This window comes from Balaenoptera borealis, assembly GCF_965194805.1.
Source record: "Balaenoptera borealis genome assembly, chromosome: 10".
In the NCBI taxonomy this organism is placed as follows: Eukaryota; Metazoa; Chordata; class Mammalia; order Artiodactyla; family Balaenopteridae; genus Balaenoptera; species Balaenoptera borealis.
In genome coordinates this window covers 78,803,992-78,817,754 of record NC_138874.1, presented here as the reverse complement: position 1 = coordinate 78,817,754, position 13,763 = coordinate 78,803,992, and the positions used below count along the sequence as shown (strand labels likewise).

The window sequence follows — 13,763 nt, the reverse complement described above, 5'->3', positions numbered from 1 at the left end:
ATTTTTTATGTGAATTAGCTTCTTTAATTGCTGCTCAAGATTAGGTAGAACTTCACATCCTTTTAAATATTTTAAACCTTTTGGGTTTCTTTATAAAAGTTCCTCAGTAATAGAATAGAAGGGTGATTAACAAAAATGTGTTGAGACAAAAGTGTTTTTCTAATATCCAAGATAAAGACTCTATTTCTATGGTTTCCATTTAAGCAGTATGTCTAGTATGCTTTCCTTTATCTTATTGGATTTGTGCTGGTAGAGCCAACACTCCCCCTTTCCTAACTATGTCCAAAGATATATTAATAAAATAACTCTCTAAGGTGAGAGGTACACCAGATGTCCAGGGCGTCAATTGACTTTAGTTGACAAACAGTGAGATGGAATCCATAATGTTAGACTTTAATAAGTACTCCAGCCAGCAAGGATAGTGTTTGTTTGTTTTGTTTTGTCTTTTAATCTACTTTGTCTTTTCTTTCTCATGCAAATTCTGGACCGTCAGTGATAGTTATTAATACCATAGTAAGATTCTATGAGGAATCTAGAAGATTAAGAACCTTTGGCTAATTGAATAATCTTTTTCTGTACTATGTACATCTGCAGAAGTCTGATATCTAGGGACCTCATTTCAAAATATTCTAAAGTGCATAAAATTGGCTACCCTAAATTACCAAGGAAACAAAGTATATAAAAAATAACAAATAATAAAACTTTGTGATTCATTAATATGGGAGTATTTTTTAACACATTAAATAATATCTAACAATGTATCTATTAACTGCCATGTATTTGAAAGAGTGAAAAGCAAAAACAATTTTTAAGATTTCTGCAATAATTGTCATATAATAAAATGTAATTTTTATTGATGACAATGTCACAAGTACTGTGAAGCTAATATGGTTTGTTACTATGGAAATGCTACATTTTAATCAGAGGTTAGTAAAAATAAAGAATATATATATATATAAAATCTCCATATTCACAGACATCCCCCCCGCCCATCCTGAATTCTATTAGGTTAAGAACCTTTGAGCTAGACCATGAAGTTTGAATAAGAGGTTGACAGAGATGAAGATTCAGTGTCAGGTTTATTTAGGAAAGATCCCAGTTTGTGGGAAGACTGGATATACAGCGCTAGGAATTTGATTTTTAACTCCACAAAAACTACTGTGAATTTCTGAGCAGAGGGATATTTTATCAGAACAGTAATCAAGGAAAATGATTCTAAAATCTTTGCTGTTTAGTTTGGTGGCAGAGAATCCAGAAAGGGAGCTATATGTCACTTGTGAACAAAAACTTAAGAAAGACTTTTAGTTAAGAAATAAATATAATTCAGTGGATTAAGTGTGCTTACAGTAAGAAGTATTTGTAGTCATTGGTCACATGATTGAATGATGATTTTGGTGTCGTTAGTCATACAGTGAAGTTGGGAAGGGATTGATGGTAATTTGGGAAGGAAAATGAGGTAATGCATGATGAGAAATGTTGGTGTGAGTGTCCTAAAGGGAGTAGGAGGAAGGTTATTTGAAAAAGATTGAGAGGCCAAATCATCTCATTCTTAAACATTCTCCTAAAGGATAATATGATACTATGAATGGCATTAATGGCCAGTCTTATAATTGAGCAATTATTATGTGCCTGTGCTAAGTCCTTGTTCTTTTATAATTTACATTCCGTACAGTTTACTAACTTAAGATATAATTCAGTGGCTTTATTATACTCAGAATGTGTACATCCATCACCACAGTCAAATTTAGAACATTTTCATTATTGTAAAAGAAATGCTGTACCCCTATGCCATCATACTCCAATCCTATATCTCTCCCAGCCCTAGGCAACTAGTCATCTACTTTCTGTTCCCATAAATTTGCCTATTCTGGACATTGCATATAAATGGAACTGGACTTGGGTCCACTTGCCTACTGCACAGCAAAGCCAATCTACAGACACCAGGTTGTGGTGAGGGAAAGTACAGCATTTATTGCAGGACACAAAGCAAGGAGAATGGGCAGCTAATGCTCAAAAGACCCAAGCTCCCTGATAGCAACATTTGGGGTGAGGGCTGCAGGGTGCATGGCTTTCTTCTGATTGGTTGGTGGTGAGGTAACAGAGTGATGTTTTGGGAATCTTAATCATCACCCTTCCGGTTCCAGCTAGTCTGGGGTCTGTGTGCTCATGGTTAGCATCCTCTGCATGGGTGGACGTCTTAGTTTCTTCGGGACAACTCAAAGTTATGCATCAGATTGTTATGTATATCCCTTGAGGAGGAACTAGGACTCTGTTTAGTTGCTGAACTGTCATTTAAGCTATCATTACTTTTCCTGTTTGACTGCTTTTCCTTTGTTTCTGTATACCCTCACTTTCCTAATTATTAACTGCTTGAGTTTGATCTTTGGAACTAAGGGAAGGTCTAGGAGACTAAAGCCTTTTTCTACAGACAAGAAGTGGGGAACATGAAGGGGCTTTTGTACCTAGGAGGACCCCACAGGGTCCTGCTTGGCTTCAATAATGTGTGGTCCTTGTGACTTGTTTCTTTCACTTAGCACGTTTTCAAGGGTGATTCATATTGTAGCCTGAATCAATACTTCATTCCTTATTGTGGCTCAACAGAATTCCACATTTTGTTTATCCATTTATCAACTGATGAAGCTCTCTTTCTGTATGACTTTAATCTGCCATTTTCCCTGACTGCCAAGTAGAGGAGTGTTTGGTAGTTGGTCTTCCACCCTCAGTTTAACTTGTTAAAATATTATACTGGATCCACCTTATTTTGTTCTCAGTGGCACATGAGGACAAAGTTCATCTTCTTTGTGTGGGGAATAACTTTCAAACCAACTCTTCTCATTCTCACCCTGTTGCAGGCCATTTGAACAACTGCTTTTGAGAGTAAGTTCAAAAGCGTTCTTTTTAATCTTTTTATAGCTGTTCAGAGTATTTTGCAGGATGTGTGGTTATCCTTTGTTTTTGCTTCTGTTTTGTTTTCTGTCTGCTTTTTAAAAAATGTGAAGGTAGATAAGTGCTTGCTATATGCTCTGGAGAATCCTAACTACTTTAAAGGGGAAAGAAATACAAATGTCACATCAAGTGTAATCTAAGCTATGAAATAAAAATTCGCATTGTCAGAAATGTACTGCTGGGTAAAATAAGTTACAGTGCAGAAATACTTTTACTAAGTAGAGTGGGAGGTTGACATTTTAAATTACAATTGACCCTTGAACAAGCACAAGTTAATCCAAGTAAAATTTATAGTTGTCCCTCCCATATCTGTGGATTCAACCAACCACAGACTGTATAGCGATACCGAAAACTTGGCCTCTGTGTGCCGGTGCCAGTCAAATCTCAGAGACAGAGTTTTGGGTGAAGTAGAAAAGGATAGCTTTATTGCTTTGCCAGGCAAAGGGGGACACAGTGGTCTCCTGCCCTTGAAAACTGTGTGTCCCAACCCGGGAGGATTTCTTAAGGAGTTTTATAGCAATGGTTCAAGGACGGGGCTGCTGATCAGATTAGGGTGTGTGCAGGGCCTGCACTCCTTTAATCTGGTCTCAGGTAATCTCTAGATGAGCTTCTCTGGTTCCTTTAATCTGGCCTCAGGTGGACGTCTCTGGAATGAAGAATGTAACTCCATTTGTTGGGGGATTTATTTCTGTAAAGAGCTCAAAGATATTGTTATGTGTATCCCTTGAGGTGGAACCAGGACTCTGCCCCAAGGCTGCACTATTGTATCTTGGCTGCTCTTCCCTTGTCTCTGCATCCACTGCCTTCCCTTATTAGCAACTGTTTGAATCTCCCTTTTGGACTCAGGGAAGGTTATGGAGGCTGGAGTCTATTCCCTACAAACAAGAAATGGGGGACATGGAAAGGCTTCCGTGCCCAGGAGCCCCACAGGGTCCTGCTCAGTTTCAATAGTACTGTAGTATTTACTATTAAAAAATATCGGCATCTAAGTGGACCCATGCATTTCAAACTCGAGTTGCTCAAGGGTCAACTGTACTGTTTTTTCTCCTTCTGGACTACATAGGTAATATAATTTAAGTGAAATCTTCAAGCTTTCCCACACTTGTGATCACAGCAGTGGGTCGTTTTCACTAACATTCCCATGTATTCACTCATGAGAATTTACTAATCTCCTCCTATTTACAACCAGACACTGCAGGATTACATGATTGGCCCTGCAATTAGTTTAGTGTATACTAACATGTAGAAAGCTTCATCACACACCATACTCTTTCACATAAGTTTCACGTATTAATCCTGTGAAGCAGGTAGCTATTATTCCCATCGCACTGATGGAGAAACTGAGTGCCTAAATGTCTGACATTTCAAGAGCAGTGAGAACCAGAATATTAGCTTAGAACTTCTGATTTCAAAACTCTTCTTTCTTCTGCCTCATAAGAGCCATTACAAAGGTGTTAAGCGAACTTGGATAAAGGAGACATAATCTCTGATTGAAGCAACATCATCTTGTTCACAGTGGATTCTTTTCTAACCTTTCTAGTCTTAGGTGAAATTGGATTAAGCACCCATTTGACATCCTATGAAAAGACTGGTGTCCTCCCCTAAAATATCTACCAATTCCTGAGTCCTTAGTTTTTTATAATTACGTAATTTACATAGTTACTCCAAGATTTCCTACTTTCCAACTTCTCATTATCACTCATTCTTCATTTCCTTGCCTCTCTGTTTATTGATGTATCCAAGCAATGGATCTTTCCTCAAGCTTTTATCTTCCTCCAAGCCCTTAACACAGGAAATTTGTGTGAAGCAGGTTAATTTGGAGAGAAATGTAGGACATTAATTCTGGCAACAACTAACTGAATATTGTACATTAGAGATCCCTCGTACTAAAAGTCTTCTAGCCTCCTCAACATGAGGCTTTCCTGCAGGCGCATTTCGCTGAAATCTCCAGCTTGCTGCTCATCTTTTTCTTTTCCTTGCCCCTGCTCATTTATCACTCTCCTCCTTCCCACTCCTAAACTTTATGAACCAAGACCTTGGACCCTGCCTCTCCCTCCTTAAAACTGCCTATCAAAGTATTTTTTCTTTTAAAAAGAAAAAGGAGAGAGAATTTCCTCAAGAACTATTTTTAACCTATATATTTTTTGTCTGGCCACATGCATTACCTAATTATCAAAACCTATTAAATAAGTTATTATTATACCAAATCTGTAGTGAGGTAATGGAAGCATAGAGTTAAATAACTTATCCAAGATCTCCAAGCCAATCAGTGGTAGAGCCAGGACCTGATATTCTCAAGTATGCCTGGAAAAAGGCTGTCATTCTAACATCAGTAGGATATTCTTATAAGACTTGCTTCAAAAATTTTTCATAATCACTTCTATTTCAGTTGACACCTGCTGGGGAAAATTATTCGGTAAAGTAGCTTTGTGTCTTTATTCTAATTCTATCCTAATCTAGTGACAACATGGATTACTTAAATATTGCAACCTAGGATTAGCCTATTTTTAGCTTGTAATTTACATCTGGTAGAGATTTTTTAAAAAGTGGAAGTCAAAATTGTCCCTTTAAATGTAGAGTGTTTTGTATACACATGGACATAGTTGACTCCAGGGCTTCCAACTTTGGCACTACTTACATTTTAGGCTGAATAATGCTTGGTTGTGTGGGCTGCCTTGTGCATTGTAGGATGTTTAGCAGTGTTCCTCTACCCTCTAGATGCCAGCAGAACCTCCCTAGTTTCAAAACCTCCCTAGAACCAAAAATGTCTCCAGACATTGCCAAATATCCCCTGGAATAAAATTGCCCCCAGTTGAGAACCATTGTGTTATATCAAAAACTCTCCCAAGGGACTTCCCTGGTGGCGCAGTGGTTAAGAATCTGCCTGCCAATGCAGGGCACACAGGTTTGAGCCCTGGTCCGGGAAGATCCCACATGCCGCGTAGCAGCCAAGCCCGTGCGCCACAACTACTGAGCCTGTGCTCTAAAGCCCAGGAGCCACAACTACTGAGCCCACGTGCCACAACTACTGAAGCCCGTGCACCTAGAGCCCATGCTCCACAACAAGAGAAGCCACCTCATTGAGAAGCCCGTACACCGCAACAAAGAGTAGCCCCCACTCGCCGCAACTAGAGAAAGCCCGCAAGCAGCAATGAAGACCCAACGCAACCATAAATAAATGAATGAATGAATGAATTTATTTATTTATTTAAAAAAAAACCTCCCAAACTTAATAACAAAGACAAAAGTCGTATGATAAGTGCCCACAAGTCTGACAGTGATAATAGTACTTGTCATTTGCCTTTCTCTAAGTAACTACAGACATGGCCGTTCATTGTTTAGGCTAATTGAGGTGCTCATGTATCATAGAAATAATAGAGGAAAAATGCATTATACATGGCTAGAATTAAGCTTAATGAACTTGAGACAAATTATCTGTTCAACTCTGATTATTCAGGGAATGACCCTTTCCTTTCCTATGTGTGAATATCTCTTCTCTGGCCTGTCTTTACCTTTCTTCATCACTAGAAATTGAAATTAGTCCACAGATATTTATTTAGTGCCTTTTGAATACTTTAAAGTGCTAGAATTTCAAAACATAATGTGTAGAAAGATTATAGAATCATGATGTTTATGAAATCCTTCCAGAGTCCTGTTCATGTCAGGTCAATGGTTGAGCCATCTACAATAGGTTTAGTAAATTCTTACTTATCCCCAAGGACAGAAGTGCTGCAATGTAAGTTGCTCATTCCAGACTTTCACTCTGATGGTGCAGATGATTTTCTGTATCCAAATTGCTTACATTTCAGTCTGTTTCCTCATGTAGGTTTCCTTTGTGGATATGTATGCCCTAAGACCTCAGAGTTAGAAACCAAAACAAAAAGTGAAGTTCAAGTATATTGATGTGCATGTTAACCTAGCTCTCTCTCTTTCTCTTTCTAATTTTTTTTCATAAGTGAGATTTTTTAGTTCTAGATGCCTCATTTATGTTTTTGATTTTATTTCATATTCAATGTGTATTATAATCTATTGTAATTTAGTGCAAAGAAAAATTGTATCAAGTATATTTATAGCAGTCATGACCAGAAGGGAAATCAGATGTGCCTAATTGAAGGAGAAAAAGCAAAGTTCTTCTCTCATGTGGCTTGAACCTCAACTAGCCTCTTATACCTCAGATTCTGTTTCATTCCATTTGGATGACTAGTACTTTTGTGCTTCTAGTAAGAATTATTGCTATGATAATATCAAAGAAGTGACTTCTCTGAATGGAAAGCTTGGTCCCATCTAAAGTATTATAAGGACCTGATGGTTAAAGAAACTATGAAAGCACAAATAGTTTAGGGAAGAAAAAACTATGGTCTCTCTCTCTCTCTCTCTCTCTCTCTCTCTCTCTCTCTCTCTCTCTCTCTCTCTCTCTCTCTCTCTCTCGGTCTCCATTTCTCTCTTTCTCTTATCGCTGATCTGTAATGAGAAACTGGTAAACCAAAAAAAAACAAAAAACAAAAATCACTAAAGCAAACTTAGGAAGAAAACATATAATACTAAATACTAAAACAGGGCAATTTTTCACAGGCTTTTATTCAATGGCCAAAGAATGATTTTTCAATCAAAATTAACACCTCATTTAAGGAGCAGGAGTTTAAATCCAGAGAGACCATATCCTTTTGGACTTGAAATCAAACTTAAATAGAAAACTGATAAGGTGCTGACACACTGCCCTTCTTTAATTCAAGAACAAACTTTCATCTCATAGTGAGACAGTCTTTTTCCTTATACTGGCTTAAAGAAGACATATATAAATGACTGACAAGAAGTATTCTTAAGGAACACTGTCTAAGAATATAGTGTGTGTCCCTGGCAATGAGATGGCTTTTCCCTTTAGTTATCCCATAGTAGCCTTATTAATTTCTAGTTTCTTCCCAGATGACAGTGACCCCCATCTAAAATGACCCTATAAGGCAAGTTCAATATAATAGTATTGTTAATCCATTGAGAAAGCAGAGAGTAAATTCTAAAATTTCTCATCACATGGAAAAAAAAATTTTGTGTTTATATGAAATGATGGATGTTAACTAAATTTATTGCAGTAATCATTTCACAATATATGTAAGTCAAGTTATTATGCTATAGACCTTAAACCTACATGCAGTGTTCTATGTCAATTATATCTAAATAAAACTAGAAAGGAAAAAAACAAGATACATAAGTAACCTCATCTCCTAGAGAAAATGTATATATGCTGGTCACAGCACAGCTCAACCACCACAATGTTGAATGTTCCTATTGAATCCTATTGAATCTAGGAGCTACAGAAACCCTCATGAGAGAATACATAATGTAAAAGCTGTGGTCTCAAACCTACAAAATCATGAACGTATTAGAGAATGAAAGAGATGGAAGGTCTTGTCTAGATAGGACCTTTGATAAAACAACTGTCTCCCTTTAAAGACCAATCGAGTTGTTTTGAATGTTCCAACCAGGATTGTTGGAACTAAGCACAGAGTGTTCATAATTAGGTTATTGCCAACCATTCTGTCTCAGCCTGCCAGTAGTAAATCTCTAAACTGATTTGCCTTATCATGAAAGTCCTATGGTACAAAACCACCGGTTAGTGAAAAACCCATGAAGATAAACAAAGCCAGGAGATTCTGGGTCTCCTTCTAAATTCAGTGTCTTATTTATAGGACCTACTGATTCTTATAAAAGATAGATAAAAGTATGGATGCTTTATTATGGATCTCTTAACACTTAGCATTTCCCAAAAGTGGTACATAAATAGTGATACCAAAGAGCAACAGGTAGGTTGATTATTCCTCAAAGTGGCAAAATTTAGTACTTATGACTCAGCCCATTGCAGATCATAAATGGGCATGTGGTACCTGAAGTAAAATAAAAAATACAGTCAAGTTACTGTGATAAAGCTTTCAATTATTCATGCTAATGGCAGGAGTGATAAAAAGAGCCAAATGAAACTATAAATAACCCTTACATTTTATCTTAGCCAGCATTCCAACATCTCTCGCACAAACAACTTTAACAGTTTAGCAAAGTTCAAATTAAAATGATTTGAATGTCTCTTTTCTTTCCTGGTAGGGATAGGGCATAGTAAAAATAACACCAGTGTAGTATCACATGTTTTTAAAAAAAAATCAAAAATGAATAAAAAGAGCAGAAGTAGAAGACATAAATTAACCACATTTTGGATTATTATGAGTTCCTCAAGTAACAGTTCTAATAGCCTCTCGTCGCTGTTGAGTTTAGCCAGGGAAAATCATGGAAAAAGTCTAGAACTCTACTAGGATGTTTTGAAAATGTCCTTCTGCTATTCTTTAAAAAAAAAAATTTGATTTGAAATCTAACATATTTGAAAACCAAACTAAATTGAAGTATTAAAACAGTCATGAATAAATGCTAATGATTCTCTTCTGTTGTTTAAAGAAATAGAAATTACATTAATCAAAGCTGACCTGAGGTAAATTCATCAAAATATATTCCTAAAGTTAACAGCAAATTACAATTATATAAAAACCTCCAAGCTGGCCTATTTCTACAGTGCTGTAAGCCTCTGCACAAGTGTGCTACATATTAGGCCTACTTGACTTTTTCCCTATTTGTTTCCCCACATCCCTCTCCTCATAACCCTCCCCTCACAACCAAAATTACCACACGTAGGCCTACCTACTTTCCATGGACATGGAGTCCATTTAAAACAAATCTTGTTTTCAGACACAGTGTGAAAAAGAAAGGAGTATATGTGAGGGGAGTGGCTTCAAGGTGAATCTAATACTTTAAAGGAGGTTGATCAGGTGGGAGTAAGAGCTGCTGGGTGTATGCAGTAAACTTTTGACTGTCTTGTTCTTAGTTTTCTTAAGTGAACCACTTAGTCCATACTTGGAAATCCTTTGTAAATGTATAATCACTTCTAATTTTGCTTCAAGGCTGGTGTGTGGCACAGTGAATGAGCTTAACCAAATTCACATTTCACATCAATAACTCACCTTATTGGGCTTTTGGAAATGACAGCACTTCTAAATGTCTCTCAAAAAACTCTCATTAATGCCTTGTGTGTACCTTTCTTTCTTTTTAGTGTCCAGTCGATCTCACCTCCCTAAATTACTCACTCCCCATCCACACAACAGGTATGAGGAAGGATAAGTGATCAAATTATGACTCAGGGTAACAATTTACAAACACTTTGTTTCTGTTTAACATTTAGATCTTTCTGTTCATATAAAAAAAAATACAGTGCTTTTTAGACCTTTCTCAACTATTGTATGAGATCAGATCCCTTTCTTCCTTGGCTATTGTGAATATATTGAATCTGCAGTGTTTAACTTAATCTGGAAAAGATGTTTGACATCCAACTTTCTATTTTTGTTTCAGCAAGTATTTTAAAAAAATTTTTTTTGCTATTTTAATTAATATGGGATTCAACCTTCTGTTACCAACACCAATTATTCATATATATATAATCACTTATACCTGTCTTTTCCAAAAAAGTGAATTAATCTTGAGAAAATTAAGAAAATATCAGACCAGGAAAATGAGCTGTAACCAGAATTTGCACAAATTCGAAACCCCAGAGTCCTATAGAATTATGCTGTGAACCTTCTAGAAGTCATGTGAGAATGGGAAACATGAACACTTATAAGATGAATTGTCCATAAGTTAAAACAGATCAGTGTTATATGAGCATGGTTTTTCAGAGAAGTAAGAGGCTCTAGGACCAAGCAGAGTGGTCACTGGGTTGAGGGACATTTACAGTTTCCCAGAGGGAGGAATATCTGGATTTTATAAATTAGTTCTGATGTGATGGGTCCACAGATGCCTTTTAAGAAACCACTGAGCTAAAACAAGACTCCCAATGTCTGGTCTTTTTTTTTTAGGTTGGTTAGTGGTTAAGAAGACCTAACTCTGAAACTGTCCAGCAGGATTCTTAGCAGTGGTCTAATTCCTATAGATTCCTTTCCACTGAAGACTTTAAACCGTGGGACCCAAAGAGACAGAGAAGCAGACTTGTACAAAATGAGCTGTGTATGAAAGTTCTTTAGGCATTATTCGTTCTGCTCTTAGTTCTAGTAATATAGTTAAAGCTAGAGCCTTAAGTCAAAAAAATATTATGTGTGAGAAAATTGTTACTATGTTATTCATGGGAACCTCCGCCATAAGACTATAGTTGTTGAAGCAATACTACAACAAATGTTGGCTGGACATAGCCAAGTAGGAAGGAGTACAAAAATACTGCATTCTGCCAGGTAGATCAGTGTGAATTCTTGAGATTCTTCCTTCTTCTTTGGGTATGATATTGATTAAAACCCCAAAGTTCTCTCCTCAGCCCCCCATAGGGAGAAAATCTGAAACAAATCCTTTCTCCATTTAAAAAACAAAAACGAAAAAATATTATCCTACATGGACCTTGCTTGGTTTCTGTAATAGATGATGGAATATTGTGCTTCAGTGTAATCTAATAAGCCCTACCTACATTTAAATGATAAGAAAGAAATATAATGCAAATAATACCAATAATAACAGGTAGTATTTACTGAGATTTGCTATATGCCAGCACTGTGCTAAGCATTGCACCTGCTTTATCTCATTTCATTTTATAAACTACGCAATAAGATAGGTACTTTGCTTTTATCATTTTATAAATGAATAAACTGAGGCATAGAAAAATTAACATCTTCCCCAAGGACACAAGGCTAGTAAGGAACCGATAAGAGAACCAGAACTTAACTCCTGGTCTGACTTCAAATGATGTATAAATGTCTTAACTATGTTGTATTCTGAGCCTAGCTTTCATTCTTGAGTGGCAGATGAAATTTCTAGAGGAATAGGCTTGCCATTGAGAGAAAGGGCTGAGTGGGGATATCATGGAAGGAGCAACTGAAGCTTAAAAAAATATGAATTTCCTGGGCTGGTTTTGATGTACCTATCAAGAGAAAGTTTCCCTTCCTGAAGTCAAGAAGTAAGGCATGAAAAAGCTAGACTTCTTAGTGGTCATACCTGCATAAAAGTATTTCCAAACTTTTAGGATTGTTGGATACATTCATTCCTAAATAGCTTCTTAACACACAGAGGAGGAACAGATACACAGTTCAAGAGTAGTGAGTAGATTTTGTCTGAAATTTTACCCTAATTACTGCAGCATTCTCTCTCCATTGATACCATTCAGATGAAATAGTTTTCAGGGTAAAACAATGCCCTCTGAAGGATTGATCTCGTATCAGTGGTACATGAATTCAGCTTTTTAAAAAGTTTTTTAATATTTAAGATTTTATCTCAATAGGTATTTGAACAACCCTATAATTTTATAAATATCATTGCTTAGGTAGAACTGGATTGATTTTTAAAAAGGAGGGAGTAAATGTAAAGCTAAAACTCCAAAAAGTTAAATATTACTGGAAGCACACAGATAAAGTGATAATTATGGAGTCAATGCATGAAGGCCTGACATTTGGACAAACTTGGTAGCATTAGTTCCTTTCAGTCACTAGCTACTGCCAAGCATTAGGTTTTCCTTCTGTAGACCGTGGCTAAGTTACTGGGAGGAATAATAGAAGGGTAGGATTAAGTGTAGAATAGATTGTGTTGCCTTTTTATTTCTTCCCCCATTATGTTAGGTGATGGAATTTTTAGTGTACATAGCTATGACTTTTTTAAAAATGCATTTTTTTTTCATTTCCTTCATGAATAACATTTCCTTACTTTCAGGCAACAATGTATACCCAGTGCCCGCTGTTTACTTAGCTTTTTCCTTCTTTAGCATTTCATTTTCCAAATCCTTTGTGGAACATCAACAGTCCCAGTGTCTGTTTCTTTTTCCTCAACCCTTATAGTTTGGTTTCCTTACAGTCCATGTTGCAGGGCTGGGAAGAAGATGAAACAGTCTTGCCCAAGTCGGATAAGATGTTTAAAAATAAAAGATGCCGTGAGCTGCAATTAAATAATGCTCTAGGATCAAAGTAATTTCCCTTTGCATAATAGCTACCTTACTCAGATGAGAATTCCCGAGTATGAAGTGTGCTGTATAATATGTACACACTCAATTTTTCTTTCAAATTCAAAATGACTTTAAAATTGGAATTACCAGAGTTTTCTAATATTGCATTTGGAATAATTTCACATGTTGCCATTTTTATCTCTGTCTTTTTTTTGGTGTTTTCTTTTAGTCTCATCTCTAATCTTATCAGTGATTAATTTAGGAAAGGATATGGATTTCTTAACTTACATATTTTATTGCATTTCTTGCACTGCATCTTGAGGATGACTTTGTGTTAGTTGGTAGCTGCTTTGCATTTTTGAAAATGAGCCTGGCCCTCCTCATCTCATCTTGGAAATGCAACAAATGAAATGAAGCATGAGAGAGAATCGAAATGACGTGTTTTTCCTTCTTCTTTTTAGATGGTAAGGTTGAAGTTACAAAAGAAGGTGTGAAGCTGTGCACGATGGGTCCAGGAAAAGTATTCGGGGAGTTGGCTATTCTTTACAACTGTACCCGGACGGCGACCGTCAAGAGTAAGGCTGTTCTTTTTTCTTTTGATACTTTCAGTGTCTTTTCCATAGACCTGCGATGTGTTAACATGCCTCTCAATTTTAATCTTTGTAAAGATTAAAATAATCTATATTCTAATTATTGCTTTGCAATACAGTTGATATTTTCCTCCTAAAGGATGATTGTTAACATTGAGCTAAGTTTTATTGCTGACTTATGAAAAGTATCCTTTAACCTAGAACTCATTAAATTAGGATTTACAAAATGATATAATTTTATAAATTAGAATTAAACAGAAGCAAGACTTTTCATTTTTCTGCCT

General features: G+C 36.4%; 1 protein-coding gene across 2 annotated transcripts in view; it reads left to right on the top strand.

Moving 5' to 3' along the window:
• Positions 1-13,763, top strand: part of PRKG1 (protein kinase cGMP-dependent 1) — a 1,237,939-nt gene that overhangs the window by 448,391 nt on the left and 775,785 nt on the right. For both annotated transcript variants that reach the window (XM_082339465.1, XM_082339464.1), the window contains exon 3: positions 13,351-13,464. In XM_082339465.1, the coding sequence (XP_082195591.1) occupies positions 13,351-13,464 (114 nt within the window). The remainder of the gene's footprint in view (positions 1-13,350; positions 13,465-13,763) is intronic.